Source organism: Mya arenaria, chromosome 3 (genome assembly GCF_026914265.1).
Source record: "Mya arenaria isolate MELC-2E11 chromosome 3, ASM2691426v1".
NCBI lineage: Eukaryota > Metazoa > Mollusca > Bivalvia > Myida > Myidae > Mya > Mya arenaria.
In genome coordinates this window covers 45,129,713-45,151,528 of record NC_069124.1, presented here as the reverse complement: position 1 = coordinate 45,151,528, position 21,816 = coordinate 45,129,713, and the positions used below count along the sequence as shown (strand labels likewise).

At 37.7% G+C, this 21,816-nt stretch overlaps 1 protein-coding gene across 3 annotated transcripts in view; it reads right to left on the bottom strand.

Annotated features, from left to right (window-relative positions):
* Positions 1-18,178, bottom strand: part of LOC128227724 (inverted formin-2-like) — a 29,778-nt gene extending 11,600 nt beyond the window's left edge. Inside the window, exons 1-4 of one of the 3 annotated variants that reach the window (XM_052938507.1) lie at positions 17,993-18,178; positions 16,161-17,271; positions 1,444-1,559; positions 640-799 (exon numbers count right to left, since the gene is read on the bottom strand). In XM_052938507.1, the coding sequence (XP_052794467.1) occupies positions 640-799; positions 1,444-1,559; positions 16,161-17,271 (1,387 nt within the window). In that variant the 5' untranslated portion in view covers positions 17,993-18,178. Of the gene's footprint in view, positions 1-639; positions 800-1,443; positions 1,560-7,843; positions 9,625-16,160; positions 17,272-17,729; positions 17,927-17,992 lie in introns of those variants that run through there. The other 2 variants (XM_052938508.1, XM_052938509.1) reach the window with 2 other exon arrangements.
* Positions 18,179-21,816: the final 3,638 nt, after the last annotated feature.

The window sequence follows — 21,816 nt, the reverse complement described above, 5'->3', positions numbered from 1 at the left end:
TGTGTTCGTCATTAAAACATTTACCATCGGAAGAACCTTATTTAAGGCGTTTCTTTATTCACTCATATCTTGTAAATGGGGTGATTATATTATCAATCACGAGTGAAAAAACTATCTTAATTCATGGTTTATAATTAGTTTCAAAATATCCCTTATCCTAACTGACCAGATACATATGTCCAGTTTATCTTATCTCAGATTTCCTGCCCGGGTTCAAAGCTGAGGTAGGGCCTGTATAATGGTTAACATCGAGGCATTAAGAGTATCAGTATATATTTTGTACGAGGATCGTCCGTAAAGTTCGTGGACTTATGTATTTTCAAACACATATTTTGAAAGAAAAAAAGAGAAACACTGTTTCTCAATAATACTATGTTGGTGCTATCTACGTACAATCATTTTAACAAATAGCAAATGTATATTACATGGAACATAGCATATAAGCAACTGTTCTGAGTCCTTTGTACGACGTAATGACGTCAAGATCTAAAAAAGGCGATGACATAGGGTGTGGCGTAGTGATCCAGTCAGCTCCGAATTATGCAGACAAAGATGCACAGCCTACCGCTGATAAGAGACCTGATGTTTTTGCAATACGATTTCACCTAGTACCACATATTAAATAAACAAGGTACTCACATAGAAACTCGTTCCTTATGCGGACCCTGTCCCTTATATTCTCGTTTGCAAAGATGATAGCGTTGATGAGGGCCATTATGGTTGTGCGATACGTCGTCAACTCCGACCCCCGGACCTCATTCACCAGTAGAGACATGCGGTACTGGAGCTTCTGCCAACTCTGGGAAGAAAAATGTAGACTAAGAATTACAATGAGTTCTATATGAAAGAAAGAATTGACAAAAAAACCTTTGTACATACAGCCAAAACTCGCTTGCCGAAGTCGTTTGGACTTCATGAAATACTTCGTGATAACGAACATTCCATAAAACCGAATTACAAAATATAGCAAACGATTCCAAACACACTCGAAAAACAGTTCGAAATAAGCAGATATTCGAGATAACCGAGTTCTACATAGCGAGTTTCGACTGTAGTTACATGTCCTACTAGATGGACTAATAATCCCACTATACTTATGATAAAATAGCGTCTAAGACGTGAAGAGAGTAGAATTGTCAAGTTCAACAGTACATGACAGCAGTTGCTGACTAGTCTTGCTGTACGACGTACCCATGCATGTATTATAAATATGTCGCTTACAATAATTCTAACGTTTGAATGATAACATTATAATTTTACATAACATAAAATGATGACAGTTTGTACTTTATTTTCTTAACCTCTATGTATTTTGAACAAATTGCTCAAGTTTGAGAATTCAATATAATAAGCAAAATAAAAATGAAATAAAAATAGTTCGGACTACTAAGGGTAATGCCCTTAGTTCACTAGCAGTGGTGATAAAGAGTGTCCTCCACGTACCCTGTATCTCTCGAGTGCGTCCAGCGTGAGATAGTAGCCGTCCTTAGAGTAGACACACAGGGCAGAAAGCAGCTCAAAGATCTGCATCTTCACCATCAGGTTCTTCGTCTCCAGGGCTAAAAGTGTCGAACAAGAAAATAAGTATAAAGGTGTCTATGATTGTATGGTTTGCAACAAGAACATTATAAGTATCTTCCATGAGCGAGAGTGCACCTGGTAGGATTATAAGAGTCTTCCATGGACGCTCGTGTAATATAGGTTCATCCCGACCCTTGCGTATGGTGTTTTACGGAAACATTGCTCGACAGGGTCGAGATGAACCGAGCGGCCATGGTGGATGTTTTTTTTCTCCCACCTCAGTTAAACAAAATAAAGTAAAAATGTATATTAATTTTTACTTATACGGGTACTTTAAACAGTTGTCCATTGGCAAGATAAGGATATCAAGCATGGCCAAATATTTGGATCTACTTATCTGTGGTGGAGAAAATGGTTTCCAGAATGGACAGGGGGGAAAAGAATGGTTTCCAGCATGGCCAACTATTTGGATCTAATAATCTGGGGTGGGAGAAAATGGTTTCCAGCTTGGCCAAATATTTGGATCTACTAGTCTGGGGTGGAAGAAAATGGTTTTCAGCATGGCCAAATATTTGGAGCTACTAATCTGGGGTGGTAGAAAATGGTTTCCAGCATGGCCAAATATTTGGATCTACTAGTCTGGGGTGGAAGAAAATGGTTTTCAGCATGGCCAAATATTTGGAGCTACTAATCTGGGGTGGTAGAAAATGGTTTCCAGCATGGCCAAATATTTGGAGCTACTAATCTGGGGTGGTAGAAAATGGTTTCCAGCATGGCCAAATATTTGGAGCTACTAATCTGAGGTGGTAGAAAATGGTTTCCAGCATGGCCAAATATTTGGAGCTACTAATCTGGGGTGGTAGAAAATGGTTTCCAGCATGGCCAAATATTTGGAGCTACTAATCTGGGGTGGTAGAAAATGGTTTCCAGCATGGCCAAATATTTGGAGCTACTAATCTGGGGTGGTAGAAATGTACATTTTCTTGTGTTTTTTTCTACTAATGACATCAAAGTAATAGACATACATACAGGCAGACGACAGTTTTTTTATATGTGCAATGTACATAGTCAACAACACATATGTTTATAATGCATAGACAGGGTCACAAATGATGTAATATTAATTATGGTAATTGCCAATCAGCAACTGGTTGATTGTTGTACAAAAATATAAAGTCATCGACCAATATCTCACAGGCTGGTTGTTTTGCCTACAAATAAATACCACATGTCCATACCCAAACACTTGTTCTCAAAGTAGCAAACAAAGAAAGCATTTTAGATGCTGTATCACAAGTTGATTGCGGAGGAAATTGCAAGTGCACTACAGTGCAGTCTGAGTGAAACAAAAACATTCGGAACTCCTCTGTCATTGTCCATGGAAAACAACCTCGGATGCATATGGGCGGTTTACGGTGTTAGAAATATTTTTATTTTAACTACGCTGCAAGTATGACGCGTAATAATTTCAATTATTTTTACTAACTACTTCTATTGATGTACCGGCATACATCCGAAGTTGTTTTCGATGGAAAAAGACGAGTTCCGAATGAAACAACACAAGTATCATTTTGAGGAACGGCTTGAGACCGGATTATTATAAATGGGACTATATCCATCTATTCTCATATATTATAAGAGTCGTTCTGCTTTCGAAAACAGTAATATTTCGATGATCGATTATAATCGAAAACGGATTGATTTGGCCTGAAATCGACGACAATCGATTGTATTTGGTCTTTTTCGATCATCGATTCAACCGGCGAGATGTTTTTCTTCTTTCCTCTCGTTATTTGCGTTCGGTTTATTTCAGCCATTTTTTTCTCTGAGTTCATTTATACATTCGGAAGTGTTCAGTTGTTATCAATTAATTAACAATATAGCCGAACAACACTAAATAACTTAAAACATTCACATAACATATAAGCAAAGCTAAGTATTTCGAGTAATTGTTCAATAACTAAACTATAAGTACCGGTATTGTCAATTTTAAACCGGTTGAACTATTGATAATCGGTTACTTTCAAGAATCGAACTGATAATCGATAGTCAAACTGAAACGATTCCCAATACCAGTTCTGGTGTAAAAGTAAATTTCATCACTGCATAACCCCGTAAAGAGCCCCACACGAGAGAGACACGCAGTTACCGCAGCCGAGATATTCAGGACAAGGCTTATCAGCAGCGGAGATAGTCAGAGAAAAAATCATTAACATTGTTTACAGGACTTCGAATGCGCATTTAATACTGTCAAAAACACAATGGAAACTACAGGGACAAGCCCAGTAGCCTTAAATGTTACCTAAATTACCCTTGAAGTCACAAGGACCAAGGCCAACGCTAGAATTAGGCCATTCCAAATCGTTTCTATGATTAGCGTCCGCGGACGGATGGGTTTTGGACTTCCCGATCGAAAAGAACAACACATTTCATATAATCAAAAGTCTTGGTGACCACAGAACAAAAGTGCAAACAACATGCATGCTTCATAATTTGTACAAGTGTTATTGGCATTTGATATCAGATAATGACAAGAAAAATGTTGATGCATAGCATCAAGTCGGCGCAATGAAATAAGAAGAAAAACGTGCATGCAGATAACCAAAAATGGTTATTATTTCAATGATAATAGTTGTTTTTATGTTGGGTGTACATATGCTTAAAGGACATTATGGTTAATATTACAATTTTGTTACAATAGTTTAAGCACGGACTTATAGATATTCTGGGTTTTTTCCCAAGCTAATCCTCCAGTTAAAACTAAATTATAACAAAAATATACATACGTTTCTTCGGAAGAAATATGGTCTAGTACATAGATTTCAATAACATAAAATTCACCTTTTATTTGTACCGGCATGTTATGTGAATTTCTTGCTTTATATTTTGTATAGATTTTTGTAACACATTTCACTCATATGAGTATTCAGGACGGGGATAAAAATAATAAACATCAAGAGGGAATTATCTAAAGTTCATTCTTTCGAGTGACATTTTCAAAACAAACAATTAAGCTCAAGGTTAAATTTTCAAAACTCGGCATTTTTGTCGTCACCAAGGGAGATTACTGCGTAGGAGGTTTACAAACATAACGGATATTGTAATAGTACCGTGTAACCTTCATCTATTGATATCAATCGGAACACCTCGGCCTGTATCTATCTCGGAGATGGCCGAGTTGTTATGAATGAATTGGTATTTAATATCAAAAATTTCAAAATGATAAGCAGGGCTATTATAATTTAAGGTTTCATTATCAATTAAAGAGTAAAGTATTAAAAAACATACAAAAACTTCATATTTTATCACTAAACTATTGAAAGCATTGTTCCTCATTTTATGAACTAGTCCCTAAGTTGGAATATTTCTAAAGTAATATCAAATATAGTCGGCGCCCTTCTGGGCGCCGACTACTGAATCGTGTGTGTTTCCCACAATCAACATACTCCAATAAAATATCCTTTGAACTCATTTTGCAGTGGAAATCTATCTTACAATTGACAATGGTCCAGAATGGTCTAAGGCGGCGCTGGTGTCTATATTCTACATAGAATGTCACTAATTTAGAATTTGTTTTTGTGTGGGTGGGGGCGGGTTCGTTTTTTTTCAGGATGGCTAGATAGGTTTCCGTTAAGGCTTGACGCTTAACAGAAAACACTTTTGCATGGCCTTATTTTGAGGTATGGTTGCAGCCGAGCGAGACATGCATTTCTTTTCAAGTCGTTTGTATCTAAAACACTAAAAGGTATTACACCCAAGCTACATTACAGAAAACGGTTATAGGTATAGCTTGTAATGCACCAGTCAATTGTAACCACGGCACTCAGGTCCGGGGGTATACCGGGGGAAACGGGGGAAATGGGCCGTGTTTTTACCTTCCAGTTGGCCCCACAGTGAATGCGGTGGTTTTGTTTTCGCGCCGAAAATAGCGGTGAATGGGCCTAAGCTAGGATGTCCTCGGGGTGCGGGGCATTTGGCGGAGATTTTACCAGCGGTTTGTCCCCGTATGATGGGGGTTTTACCTGAAAGTCAAAGTCCCTGCTATTCCCCGGACCTGGGGGCCGTGGTTTCAATTGACTGGTGCATAAGAAAACAGTTGTGTAAGGGTCCTGTTATACGGTTATTCAACAGTAGATGTGTTTGGTATTTTCATATGAACACTTTTATTATCATAACTTGCACGAGTTTATAAATTATGTATACAATATTTACATAAACGTTAATGTTTGGATATATGTAAATACGTTAATGTTATTCGTTTAAGAGGTAGTATAAGTTTATTTTGTGTTTTGCCGAAGGACATATGCGACATAAATATCATTTCAAACATTTTATTACCAACGTTGAACAATGAATAATTTCAAAAAGGTGTTTAACTTCAAGTCATTTCACGTCTGTTCTTTATTTGTTTACCATGATTATGAATAATTACAGGTATATGCTATGTTATAGGTACATAGTTATGTTTCAAGATTCATAACTTTTGTGTTTTGATGTGGGTAAACATTATGCAAGCACTTAAAGTTATACTACATTTATTATACAGGTATATTACATGTGAGTAGCAGGGGCGGCGCCAGGATTTTGACGATAGAGGGTTGTAACTTAGAGGCGTAAGCTTTTGACTTGCGCCCCTACCTCAGTACCGAGTTTATTTGGCTTAAAGAGTTTGCAGGGTGTGTGTGTGTGTGTGTGTGTGTGTGTGTGTGTGTGTGGAAGAAGGGCGGGGGAGGGGGGGGCTCAAATTAACTTTGAACAACATGTAGTCCGAAATAGAGCATTTTGGGCGTAATTAATTTCTTTTTTCTCGTATACTGAAATAAAGAGTTTACATGGACTATTTTTGGTGGGATGCGCGCCGAGTGCACCCCCCCCCCTTAATACGCTAGCAAGGAGTAGTATAAAAGTCTTAATCCAACTGCCTCTTTATACTTCTACGGGTTCCACCTAGGTGCCTTAAAGCCCGACGGGTGGGGGTATTATTTGCATATACAGGCGGAGCTTCTATATATACCCTCAACATTAAAATAACAACGATTCGTTGCTTAAAAAACGTATACAGTCAAAATTCTTTATGTCGAACTCTGTTATCTCGATGTTCTGGTTATGTCGAACTTATTTTCGAATGTCTTTGGATATGTTTTGTATTTCAGTTATATCGAATGTTCGTTATCTCGAAGTTTGTATCGAGGTCCCAACGATTTTAACATAGCGAGTTTTGACTGTATATAATGTGTATTCTTTTATAATATGCTTATTCCCTCCCAGATTAATTTCGTTTCATCAAACGAAACACGCTTGAAGACGTAGAATAATCTGCGCAAGTTAAATGAATATGCACGCAGATTCAGGAGTTCAGTCTGCCAGAATGTCATCCATAATTGTGAGTTTGAGATAAGGGAAGAAACAAATACATGTTTATCCAATTATCTTCAAATTGCAGACTGAAATTAGAGGCAGATGCATTGCTAGGGAAATATTTGAACATAACTTGAGCCGGAGGGGCACGCGCCAACACGTTGCCAACATGGAGCTCTTCAGACAGGTGTCTTTCTTGTTCAATTACTGTGGCATTTTCATGGGCTTTTAATTTCCGCGAATTCTGCGCTTTTATCATCTTAAATCTGCACTCTCACAGACTGATTGTTTTGACAACTTTTTTTTTATTTTTTGTCTTGGAACGAGCCATTTTTTGAATAAATGTCTGGAAACCAGTGATATAAGACTGTCCGTCAAAAGAGCAGATCGCATTTTTTATATTTACGTTTGAAAATTGATATTTTATGGCTAAAAGCGTTACTAACATTTAAACAAAAGTGAAATTTTCTGCAGTTTACCAAACAATTGAGATCTGTTCTATAATGACTAAATTGAAGGCACTGATGCCAAAATGAGCTGATTCTGAGACAAAAAAAAAAGAGTAAAAACGGTCAATCTGTGAGTGTGCAGCTTTAAAGTAAACTACAAATCAGCTTTGAACTCTAAACCTACCTTTCTGTTAAAGCTCGTTTAGTAATTAGTGTTGTACAACATTGTTATACTAGGTCTTGGTTTGTGTTTAATTTACACTATTTCTAGATGTGCTTCAAGCATTCAGCCAGGTTTCACGATATGCTTTCAAGTGTGTTAGAATGCAGACATTTGATTTGCGCAGTTTGTGAAAAACATCAATTTTAATGTGCATTTATCTTTAAACCACATCTTACCACAATTACATCATCAATTTAAAATCAGATCGATACTTGTATGTAGGAGTCAATATTACGTATATTGAAGTTATTGGCAATGTGTTTGTGGTTTATTCATACATGTATGTGTCTACCTGAAGCAAACCGCCTGCCAAAGATGTTGTCCTTCCTTCCCTTGATTTTGAGGAGACAGTCCAGGCCAGTCTGTGAGTTGACCACCTCCCGTATACACATTATGCACTCCATCTTCAGAACCATATCCGACAAGTGAAATCCCTGCATCAGACTTAGATCTTTCAGACATTGAAACAGCAGTCCCAAGCCATCAAACTCCAAGAACTCCGTCATCCAGTCTTTGTCGTTTGTTTTAATTGCCCTTCGAAGCTTGGCAAGATTCTGCAGGTTCGGGTTTCTGATCCATTGTAAGAAGTTTATGGCGTCTCCCAGTGTGTTACTGTCAGGGACACACTCGTCCTCCGAGGAGTTGGCACCCATCTCCAATCCAAGCACGAAGCCATCGGACCGATGGCGCTTGGCCCTTTTCTGTTTCCTCATTGCAAATCGTGTAGGCTTAGCGTCTTTCGTTGCTTTGTTAGTCTCCGTCACGGCCGTGCTTGGTTTTATTTCTTTTGCACCCTCCTGGTGTGAATGAATTGTCTTACTCACATCCTTATTACCAGAGGTAATCTGAATGCTTGACGATCTGCCAGCTGGCGACATGTCTTTAGTCCTCATATCCGAGGATTTCTCACGCCCGTCTTTTGCACTCACCTTGGCAACATTCTGCTCGCGACTAACGGGGCTTGTGGACTTTCTACCGGCCCAAGTCTTTTCTTGCACACCGAGTTTTGACACAACCGGTCGCTTTTCTTCCTTTTTCTCATTGTCAACTTGAGGAGTCTTAGGAAATCTTTGTATAGGTGAAACTCCACGAGCACTTGCGGGCGGATTTGTGTCACGCGTTGCATCCTTAGCCCCTCCCCCTTTGTAAACCTGCTGTATTCGAGATGGACCCCCTATCCGCGGGGATCCATTAAGCTTCGGGGAGTTGGGTGCGGGGTTGGTCTTCTTCTCAATATCCGCTTGAAGGAAAGCATTTTTCCGCAGTTGCACTATGGATGACATTTTTTTCTAAATAAAGATCTATACTCCAGTGTTTTTGCACTATTCTATTCAAGTAGGCTTCACATTACAGTACTTGTAGGCACTTCTAGAGGTATGCTGAACATTCCAAATTTCCAGTTAACTTCCCACTTGTAGTCTCCAAACGGTTTAACACCAAACAGGTCATATATCACGTTTAAATTCAAATGTTCGATATGAGTTGTACTCCTTCCGAATATTTTCTAAAGAGATCAAATTATCACTTAGTCACTCCAGGTAGATACATTGCCCTCTCGACTGTTGTGGTTTAAACTACTATAATCAAACTGTTTTATCCCAACTAATTAGATGAAAGGAGACTTGTTAAATGGTTAATTCTCACAAAATAATATGAAAGTTCACTACACTCCGTTTTCCGCTTGAATTCGCTTAATTTGCATTTCTATTGGTTGAATTGTTTATTTCTCATTTTAACGCGTTTTGTAACTGAAGCTTCAAATTAAATTAAGTTCAATCGCCTTTGCTGTATAGTTAGTTTGTGACAAGTTTCGGTAAACATGTTATGCCTTCGCGTAATTTAAAAATTAAACCACTTAGAGCCTACAAATTAAATCGTTTAACTTTTCCATGCATTTTTAATTTTTATAAGTATTATATTTCTTTAACTAAGTCAAACAATTGTTTGTGACCATATGTAAACCACTAAACAAAAACACGGTTTACTAGTCATACAGTTCCAAACATATCTTCGAAATGAGATTCATCGGAAAGCTGTTTATTTATCATCCAGTGCTCAATGTAAAACGTAAGTTCCACTTACATTCCTTCAACACGTGAGTCAGCGCATCACAACATTGTATACTTCTCGCCAAAGATTCGCGCAAATGATTTCGGTAGTTAAGTAGATAACAAGATCGAATAATGATTTTACAAACATTTATCGTGCTGATTTGTCGGGATTGTAAATATTGGGAATAAAGTAATGCATATATGATTGCAAAGTTTGTAACTATACGGTTAAGGTTATCCGGTTAGCGCACTCGCTTCTCACCAAGGCGACCCGGATTCGATTCTCGGCCTTGGCGCATGTGAGTTTGGTTTGTGGTCACAAAGCCGGACAAGTGGGTTTCCTCCGGGTACTACGATTTCCCACACAACGCAAGACCACAATCTCGCGTGACATCGTGCCAATGAGAGTGATTAATATAATGTTGGAATATTTTTATATTAAGTACTGCGCTTAATTATTTAAAGTTCAACTTTCGCGGGTGTTAAAAGTTCCGCCTACTGTCACTCATCCGATACACACTCCCTCCGACAGATTTGGGGTTGACAATTTGTCAGTCAATGTTTGTCAGTTTATTACAAGTCAGTTAGATGACCTGAAGTAAAATATTAATGATTAAGAAGGGCTCGTTCGCTACGCTGAAGTAACATATAAATGATTAAGAATGGCTCGTTCGCTACGCTGAGGTAAAATATAAATGATTAAGAAGGGCTTGTTCCTTACGTTGAAGTAAAATCATAATGATAAAGAAGGGCTCGTTTGCTACGCTTAAGTAAACTATTAATGATTAAGAAGGGCTCGTTCGCTACGCTGTAGTAAAATATTAATGATTAAGAAGGGCTCGTTTGCTACGCTTACTCCCCCATTCTCAATCATTAAGATTTAAGTCATATAACTTTTACATAAAACGTGTTTAATATGCCACCGGGCTGTGACATTTCCTAGCGGTATACATTTTCCAGGTAGTTTCAATGGTTTCATCGGCTGTATCATTTCACTCGGGGTAGATGACTTATCTTCGATCACTATCACAGACACCTATAGACACTTTGTAGCATACAGTGGTTACATACGAGGGCTGATCCAACTTTTCTTGAATGATATATTTATAGTTGTTTTAATTAAAATTATGTGTTTGTATGCAAAACATGATAATTATTTAAAGTAGTTCCTTTTCTTTCCAAGATCTAACTAACTAATATCAAACGGACATGTTAACGAGCCTCTCAAAGAAAGATAAACTAGATTTAATGTATGAACATTACAAGGGCGGACCCAGGATTTGACGTATGAGTGGGCGTAGCTTGGGGGCGTAACCTTTTCACTTGCGCATACCGCTCCGATAAGAACTTTATTTTGGTACCACCTTCCTCCAAAAACATGTTTAACAATTTCTGCTCCCTGTGTCAGATTTTGCCTTGACAATGGATCAGCAAATGAGGTTGTATTCTTAGTCAATTAGATGACCTGAAGTAATATATTAATGATTAAGAATGGGCGGAGTAAGCTAAGCGAATTTAGAATTAAGAATTTACTTCATGTCAACTAACTTTTACATCAAGCAACCGGCTATGCATTTACACAAAACATATAAATGAGTCGTGGTTGTTTGGATCACCCCTCGAACATACCTAATCTAATGGTTTAACAGTTACATCTTTCAGCAGATTCTCCGCTGTCAAGCACCTTTGCAGACATGTCTCTTTAGTTCTCCGATGATACCCGAGTGTATTAAACAGCTGTTGTTTTTTTAACAAATCATCACCAGCGCAACCGACCCGTTTATACACCCTGTTATGGTTCAATATGAACAATGCTAGATTTATTAAATGAAGTTGAGATGAACGCGATATGGGACACCTGCATTTTAGATTGCAATGTTTTCTCCGGCGATCCTGATATGAGTTTTACCACTGTTATCGTTTACTGCCTGTGTGGTGTTTTCTGTGTTGGTTAAGTTTACAGTCATATAACAGGTAATATTGTATAAACATGCAGACTTTATTAAATTGTGAAGTTTACAACAGCGGCTCCAGAGGGTTGGAACGCATCCGCCGCCCCCCCCCCCACCTCCCAAAACAAATCGTCCAAGTTTACTTTAAATATCAATATCGGAGAGAAAATGTAATACAATACGCGCAAAAGGCACCATTTCGGACTAGATAACGTTAAAAAAATACGATAAAACCAATCCCCACCCCATCAACACCACCATCCCCACCCCGCCAACATTTTAAACCGAATAAATTCTGGTCCTGATGGAAAGGAGAAAGTCAAATAGCTTCGCCCCAAAGATACGCCCCCTCTAACGTTAAATACTGGAAACGCCCCTGGGTAAAAGGATATATTTGAAATAATCATTATCATGATCGTCTGCAATGCGCAAAATGGTGACACATCGGCCTGTAAGAAACGCCGTAATTTATTCACTCAACCATCATGCAAATGCTTAAATCGCTCGCTTCTGTTTAACATGAACTTGGGGTTCAAATACAAAGTGAAGTAGTTTAAGTACAAGTGAAAGCCTATTGATGCATGTATACAACTAATATTCATCTTGTCATACTGACTAGACTATTCTTAGGACAACATGCCCATGCACTTGAACTGCATCCGCAACTCTTTCATGTTCATATTTTAAAGCTACCGTCTCTCTGATTGGCCGTTTTGAAAACTTTTTTTTATGTCTTGGAATGAGCCAAATTTTGCGTTAATGTCTGCAAACGGTGATTTAAGTCAGCTGATAGAAAATCAGATCGCAATTTTTTATTATTAATGTTCAAAAAATGATGTTTAATGGTTAAAAGCGTTACTAACGCTATCAGAAAAATGAATATTTCGACCTTTTTCCAAACAATTAAGATCTGTTCTAGTGTCTTATTTGACTGATTTGAAAACTCTGATGTTAAAATCAGCTGATTCAGACACAAAAAAATGAAAAAGTTGTCAAATCTGTCAGTCTGTGAGAGTGCAGCTTCAATAGTACTCCCCGGATATTTTGATCAATGAAATCAATGCAGAAAACCACAAACTGTATTCTGTAATAACACGAACTTATGGGATAGTTCCAGTGCGTTTCAATGCTTTTGGGAAAAACAACTTATATAAAGATTAAATTTAGTGTGTAGGCCTTTTCAATGAAATGAACCTCTTAACAAGGTGTGTGGCTACTGGGCGTGTCACCATGTAATTCATATTAAAGCTGCACTCTCAAATATGGTCAGTTTTGACTAATTTTATCTAAAAAAAAAAATACAGAAAATACAGTCGACCCCGTTGGCTCGAACTCCTACGGACCGGCGAAATTAACTGGAGCCTCTAAAAATTCGAGTCAAGCGTAAATGCTTACATTCAGTATAAAGAGTTCGGTACTTTAAATCCACTTTGAGGCAGCGAGGAATTCGAGTCAAGCGAGTTCGAGCCAACGGGATTCGACTGTTTCACAGAATCGACTGGTTTCGGCATCAGTTTAATGCGTTCGATTCAGTCATGTCAGATAACTAACAACAGATCTCAATTGTTTGAAAAAAATCCGAAAATATATTTTTCTTTAAACGTTAGTAACGCTTTTAAACCATAAAACATCAATTTTCAAAACGTAATTATGATAAAATGCGATTTGATCTTTTGTCTTATACCAATGGTGTTCAGACATTTACGCAAAAAGTGGCTCTTTCAAAGACAAAAACAAATATTTAAAAAAAATGTCTAAACGATCAATCTGTGAGATTGCAGCTTTAAATTAGTGATAACTGGCTAATATTGTAAATGCTTTTGTTTCCGTTTCCCAATTCCAGCACATATTTTAAACCTTCACGAGACAAATTGTGAACTTCTAATGTTACAGAAAATGATCCGGTGTACGAGAGTGATCAACTTCTCGCTCATTTATATTGTTATGCACACATCAATGAGTTCCCTTACTGGCTTGGTGGGGTTGGGGATGGGAGGTATGGGGGGGCGGCTTGCATATAGAGGTGATTCTCGACCGCTGGGATTCTCGACCGCTGGGATTTGACAGGCCCGGTTAGACTAACACCCGCAAAATATACATGGTCGTTTTTTTAATGGATTGTTGATGCCTGGATCACACCAGATCACAGGGATTTCGACACATGTGCAGTTTGTCTTAAGACCCTAGGTGTGTCCGCCGCCATTCTAGTAGGACAAACCATTCATGCGAACATTACATGTTGTCAACCATCCGTACGCTATCATGACAAACATATGTTCAAACCGAAATATTAATAGATTTGGGCGTTACCAAGTGAATGTAATAAAGCAGAAATTCTAAACTGTTAATAGGTTATTCAACGCTATTTGTTCGAACAAATTGAGGAAAATTTAAAACAGTAGCTCATTGTCATCGATAAACACGTTCAAATTTTCGATTTGCCAAAAGGGGGAACAACCGTTACTAGATATTAAAATAACAAGTAGATTTCTTGTTATTGGTCGTAACTATGGTACTTAATACTAGCTGTTAAATATTAAAGCTGCACACTCACAGATTGACAATTTTGACATCTTTTTTTAATTCTTGTCTCAGAATTAGCTAATTTTGGCATCAATGACTTCAATTCAATTATAAAAGATAACTCACAATAAAACAGATCTCATATGTTCGAAAAATGGCCGATAAGTTAGTAACGATTTTAGCCATAAAACATTTTTTTTTTCAACCATATATATGCAACACTGCGTTCAAATATTTAGTCAGCCTTCTTTTATCACTGGTTTCCAGACATTTACGCAAAAATTGCCTCCGTCCAAAAAAAAGTCAGAACGGTAAAACTGTAAGAGTGCAGCTTTAACATTTTGATATTAGAATAGCGAATCAAACACAATACACGGACATAAACAACATTATAGCTCGCTACTCAGAATAGTATTTGATTTGAACATGGTATTATTCAGATGGATAACGTTAACATCTCTCACTAGCGGATCGGAGCAAGGGGGTGGGGTGGATGCGCCCCCCCCCCAAAAAAAAAAAAAATCTGCAAGTTCACTTTTTTATTTTAGCATAGGAGAAAAATATTAGTTAAATACGCCCCAAATGCTACATGCATCATTTAAGACTAGAAATTGTTAAAAAAAAATTGGGGGGGGGGGGGGGGGGGGGGGTTAGACACACACACACACCCCGTCAGCACTTTAAACCAAATTATTTCAGGTTTTCAGGGAGGGGCGCAAGTCAAAAGGCTACACCCCTAAGTTACGACCTCTGACGTCAAATCCTGTTTCGGCCACTGCATCTTCAAAATACGTAGGAATTCTACACGGACTATCGCTGATATATATTGCCCTTTTGTATATCTATATGTAAATATAACCTTCAACTTGAAATGTGGCCTTCACTCAGAATATTATTTATAAGCTTTAAAAATGTATATACATGTTCTTACGTAAAATGACAATAATTTGATATGAAACAAGCTTATATATTGAGTTCAGATCAAATATATATCAATAAATATCTTAAACATGTATAGTGAACCATTTTTTTTATGTTATTTTACTTAAATAATTAAGTAATGGATTTTATGTTTATTTCATAATATCACTAAGCTTTTTTTTAAAAAAACGATTAACCTATCCATTTACCTTTTATTTTTAGTTAATATTGCATTATCTTATTGTTTTGTTTTTATTGATGTTTTATTGTCCGAAATTAAGTTCTCAAGATAAGGATGGGTGTAATCACGCTTAATTTGTAGCTCAATTGTTTGATTTGATATGTTGTGTGTTTTTGTGTATATGTATTGTAAAGCACTTTTGAACGTATGTTGCTTTATGAAAAGAGTGTTATATAAGTGAGGTATAATAATAACAATAATAATAATACCAATAACATATAATAATAATAATAATAATAATAATAATAATAATAATAATAATAATAATAATAATTGTAATAATAATAATAATAATAATAATACTAATAATAATAGTAATAATAATAGTAATAATAATAATAATAATAATGATAATAATAATAATAATAATAATAATACCCATAACAATAATAATAATAATTGATAATAATAATAATAATAATAATAATAATAATTATAATTATAATAATGATAAAATTCATAACAACGATCAAAATGCAAACCACTGTAATATATGTTAGTGTGTGAAATGCTCGTTGGCATTTCCAAGCTTCCCTCGCTCGTCATTATAACAGCGGATCTAGGATGCGACCTTAGAGGGGGCGTAACTTAACTACCACATAACCGATTTTAGATGGTTTAGCCTAAATGTGCATTTTGGGCGATTAATATTTTATTTTTGGTCTCCTAATTGATATAAACTCGGACGGTTTGAAGTGTGTGTGTGTGTGTTAGGGGTAGCTACGTAACTGTGCTATACACTGGTGCACGTAAAACAAAAGGGTATACCTAAACAGGGTTACATTCTGTCTATGCACTATGGTCCAAAAAACATAAAACTGACTAACAACCGTATCGGAGCATTCGCCGAATGGGCAAGGCCCGAGTGCGAGTATAAATAAGCTTACACACCTAGACGTTGAACCATCTTGATTGACCTACCTCTAGCGAGAGTGACGAAGTGCTCTCCATGGTTGATAAAGTATTCTTTGCCGGTGGAAGAATTGACCAAACTGGTTGTACACTCCGACACAAGCATCATTTTAGCAACGTCAAACAAGCTCTCAAGCCCCGCCGTAGCTATCTCTTCCATCAAAATTAGGAGCATGTCCAAACCTCGGTATTCTATGAAGGATTCGTTGAATTTCCCACCTTCTTCTGATATCTTTTTGTTAAGGATTACAAAGTATGGTATTTTGGGGTAGCGTAATAGGTCAACGCATATCTCTGCATCTGCGAATTCGAGGTCTGGGTATGTAAGCCTTGCAATAATTCGTTCTTTGTAAGCTGCTAAGGTCGGATTATCAACTGGTTCTATTAATAACCCATGGTCAACTCCAAATTCCATACTAGTCCAGGGTGTTGCGAATTCGGATGTGTCAGGTGTCGGACATTTACTACTTCTATCTGGAACTTCCAGTAAATTACTTGCATTAGTTTCAGCTGCTGCCTCACTGTCCTCTATTAAATTTGTAGAACTTGTTTGGGTAGGCATAGTACATATTTCGGTACATTCAGTTTGTGTCCATATTGTTCTAGTGTCTATCTTCAGATTTCTGCAACTAGCCACAGACAACGATTTCTGAGAAATAAAACTAGCTCTTGATAACGGACCCGTCCCAAAAGAAGATCTTGATAACCTGTCCGGGGCAAGCCTTTCAAATGAAACCGCCGGCGTCAAAGATCGCGGCGTCGCATTTTGGACTTCCATCGAGTCATTAGCGTCATGGTATTCGACCTTAATCTCAACTGGACCCTCATGGTTTTGTACGTCGTCGGCGGGAATATTGTTGACCTTATTTTCATAGATTGTTGCTCGAGCCAGAATATTATCTTCGGACTTAGATGCGGACATGATAGCCAGCTCGTTGGCCAGATCAGGGTCCCCTCTCTCGCTCTCCGCTGTAGCCGCATGTTTCTCGGTACGATGTTTCTTGAAAATCTTCAATTTCTTTCTCAAATTGGGAAATTTCCGTACCTTTTTTGTCCCCTCGGTTGGTTCGCCACCATGGCGACGCCGGAAACGTTCAAACGTCTGTCGCAATCGGAGCATCTGGATTTTTAGAACATAAACGGTGAAAATAAAATATGCTATTTCGTTCGGTTTAATAAAATAATGGTGACATCGTGTATACTTGACTTTCGAAATAGGTCAATCAATGTTACATACACGTAAAAATACATGTATATGTATATATACAGAGAGAGAGAGAGAGAGAGAGAGAGAGAGAGAGAGAGAGAGAGAGAGAGAGAGAGGGATGGAGGTAGAGAAAGAGAGAGATAGAGATAGAAATACATATATAGAGAGAGATATAGAGATATTGATTGATTTGCTTTGATTTTTTCTCCATATAACATAACGCTTGTCATTATTTGACAAACTATGTATGCTATGGGTTGATGACATTTGTGTGACCAAGTGGCTATTATTGAGGAGTGGTATCATAGTTAACACCACAAATAATCATAAAGTATAAAAACAGAAAACCATGATACCATGATACAGCTTACCTTAAGGCTGTCCGGTTAGCGCAGTGGTTAGCGGACTCGCTTCGCACCAATGCGACCCGGGTTCAATTCCCGGCCTGGGCGCATGTGAGTTTGGTTAGTGGTCACCAAGCCGGACAAGTGGGTTTTCTCCGGGTACTCCGGTTTCCCCCACATCAAAAGACCACACTCTCGCGCAACATCGTGCCAACGAGAGTGACTTGATATAAGCTATCATAGCTTTCTTCACAATCGTTGTAAAATACATAACGTTTAAACTAACTTACCTTTATAAATGCAGTACTTCCATATGTGAACAAAAATAAAAACAGACAACAGCTAACACTTCCCTAACGTCATTTTCTTCCTGCATCTTTCCTATAAGGCGTGAGATCATTGTGTTGTTTTAAGTGTCCACTTCACAGGCAAACATATTGAGCAACAGCTAAGACAATATAAACCATTACGACTTGATAGTTGAACAACACACTATATCCTCCCATCTAATCGTACCATCGTACATCTTTGAATCACTTTAGTTTCCCTTTCCGGAGTTTCAAGTTTAAATCCGTTTTCCATTTAATAGCATGTGTTTTAATTACATTGTATAGTAATATTGATAAGTACTCCATTTATTTCCTAGTAATTTGTGATTATTTTTTTTTTCGTAAATGGTAGATTCATAGTTATTGCATGTGCAGAGCTGTGCATTTATTTTGCAAACGTGTCGGTTGACTTTATGCATTTCAGAATGCTAAATGTCACAGAATAACATGAGAGAGAGCGGTGTGTCATTTGTATTGTTTGTAAAAAAACCAAAAGGCATTCCAAAGAGTAATTTCAGTTAAAACTTATCATTAAAGAAAGAGTCCTCAACGATATTCACTACATTATATATATAAACTCACATTTTATTCGTCAAACAATTTAAAAATTTACCATGACATAGTACATACTTGTCAGTATAATACCAAAAGCCAGTATGCCTGTCTAATCAGGATATTAATTGCTACAAGAATACTCACTGATGACCTCACAGCATAACGTTACAAGTAAATGTTATTTTTACAAACACCATAATGTCATGAATACTGTGACATGTACATAAATATGTTTTATGAGGCGTGCGACCTGACCGCTGTTATCTTCACACTGCTACTGTATATCTAGAGCATGCAAGCAGGTATGGGGAAAATGACCTTACATACCAGGGGTGGTTCCAGTAATTGACGTTAGGGGGTGTAGTTTAAGGGAACAGCCTTTTGATAATCACCCGACCCTCAGAACCGAAATTAAAATGGTTTGAAATGTTGGCTGGGTGGGGGGCTTAGCGGTTACTAGGGGTTCCTCCTTAAACATTTTAAGATTTTCTAGTCCAAAATGGTGCATTTTGAGCGTATTATATTACGTAAAGTGACGCATTTGTCGTGATATTCTCCCAAACTATGACAAAGAGGTTCAGACCAAGGTATCACAGAATGCCATTGTTATTTTTATTGTCATGATTAGTAATGAAAGGATACGGAACGATATATATATACTTTTAAAATAAACCATCATAATTCCATATCACACATAACATACACACGATGTACACATGGAACAACAAAACTTGAAGCCATTCTATGTCTGGATGGATCAGTCTTTTGAACTCACCAAGCGTCGGTCGTTCTGATGTTATTTAGAAGAGATGTCCATACCTGAAAGGCTTCATAGCGAAAACTCTCCTTACCATAGGTTATAGTCTTGAAACGAGGGACATCAAAAGCATTGCTACGCCTGTAAGAATAATGTTTAGATTTTACATTTTAGAGCTACAAGTTCTTATTCATATACAGTGAACAGTATTTGAAGACATTTAAACACTTCCATTGATATTTGTCTCAAGCGACGGACATGAAGAGTTGGCATATTCATGCACTAGTCAATTGTAACCTCCCCCCCCCCCAGGTCCGGGGAATAGCGGGGACTTTGACTTTCGGTCCAGCCAACCCCGGCTAAAATCCACGCCCTGAGGGGACGAACAGCTGGTAAAATCCCAGCCAAATGCCGCCGCACCCCAGGGACCCTAGGTTAGGCCCATTCCCCGCTATATTTTTGCGAAGACAACACCACCGCATTTACCCGGCACTGCGGGGCCACCTGGAATGTAAAAACACGGCCCATTTCCCCGGCTATCCCCGGTATACCACCGAACCTGGGTGTGTGTGTGGGGGGGGGGGTCGTGGTTACAATTGACTGGTGCATTACCTTATTTAACAGTTGTGTGTAGCTGGATGTAGAATCATTAAAAAACAAATCTCAAGGCTCAATACTGTAATCGTTCAAGCTTTTCGGTATTTGCTTTACGCAATATCACGGTCTAAATAATTATACAATCGTGCCAATGCATTTACTTGTCTTGCTGCTTTCTTACAAACAGAAGACACTTGTTCAAAATTTAGCGTTGAATCAATTTCAATTCCCAGAAGTTTGACGCTTGTGTCACATGAAATAATGGAGTCATCAATTTTAAAATCCATAATACATTCACTTGTGTTTTATCAAAACATATCGCCTGAAACTGTTCAGGATTGGCTTGCATACGATTGCTTTCAAAACAGAAAATTAAAACGGCACGATACTTTTGTTCCAGTAGGTGAGCGTGTTATTATCTGCATAATTGAAACATTTGGCCTTTTCTACAAATAAGAAATATCATGAGGGAAAATGTTAAAGATCAGTGGACCCAGAATTGATCTCTGAGGCACCCCTTTAGTATTAGACATCCACTCACTGCAAAAATAGCCTAATTTTACGAATTCTTGACGGTTTGAATGACAGGGTGAGGAATCACGTGACTTCAACGGTGTCACCACGGTTTAAATCCGATGTAAAAAAGCAAGAAAGTGACAGTTATTCCTAAATAACCTTTTTGAGAGAAAAGATGGGACAATATTTCTTAGCCTATTCAAAATTTTGGCCAAGGATTCCATCGTTAAAATACAAGTAAATCCAAAATATGTCACACTTGTAGACGCAGAAAATAGCATAGTCTTTTATAGGCTAAGAAATATGGATGTGAGCTTTCTTGCTTGTTTACATCAGTTTTTAACCGTGGTGACACATGTGAGAACCCCGTTGAAGTCACGTGATTCCTCACCCTGAATGATAAAATTTAGGAACGAAGCAGAAGATGAGAGCCCACAGGCTTGAAGTTTCTGAACAATCAGCTGATGAGGGTGACAGTCGGCCCGCCTGAAAAAAACGATTTCGGTTTGATAAACATATAGCTTGTGATATCGGATTGATGTCGGTCCGATGTGTGAGTGCTAGCTGTGGCATTTTGGTCCGGAATGTCGTATTCGACTCTCGTGGAATTTCGAATATTTTGTTTTCACTCCGCGGATAGAACCTCGTGAAATTAAGGGTCTGAATAAACATGTAGCTTGCGATATCGGATTGATATCGGTCCGATGTGTGAGTGCTAGCTGTGGCGTTTTGGTCCAAAATGTCGTATTCGACTCTTGTGGAATTTCGAATATTTTTTTTCACTCCACGCCGGCTAGCACCTCGTGAAATTAAGGATCTGAACAAATTACACTTTGGTCGAAACAACCTTCAGCATTACCGAAATACCATTAGTACTAGCCAGGGGCGTACTTATGATAATATTGATTTGATGTAAGGGTTTGTAATAGGGTGGTTTCTTAGGGCCACAACTATAATAACGGTCTTACTCAGTAGTTAGGGCTCAGTGTACTTGGATAACACGTCGAAAGTCTTTAGGGTTTTTATTACATGTATTATAAATCCACAGCACTGAAAGTATATAAACAGCAACTTAAGCATATCACACAAGAGTTAACAATTAATGTATAGTTTATTTTCTATAATACTTTGAGAATCAATATTCCTCATAATTAATACTATTTTCTAGCGGCCATAGTATGATATACTATTATCATCTTAAAACAATACAAACATCATATACAAAACAGGTACAAACACATTTCACATCACATTGCATATAATCTAACTCACCAGCTGTAGGCCATACTGCCTTTATATTCTCCCTGACACATACATTCAACTGGTGCCGCAATTCTAAAATAAGTGGATTTATTAATAT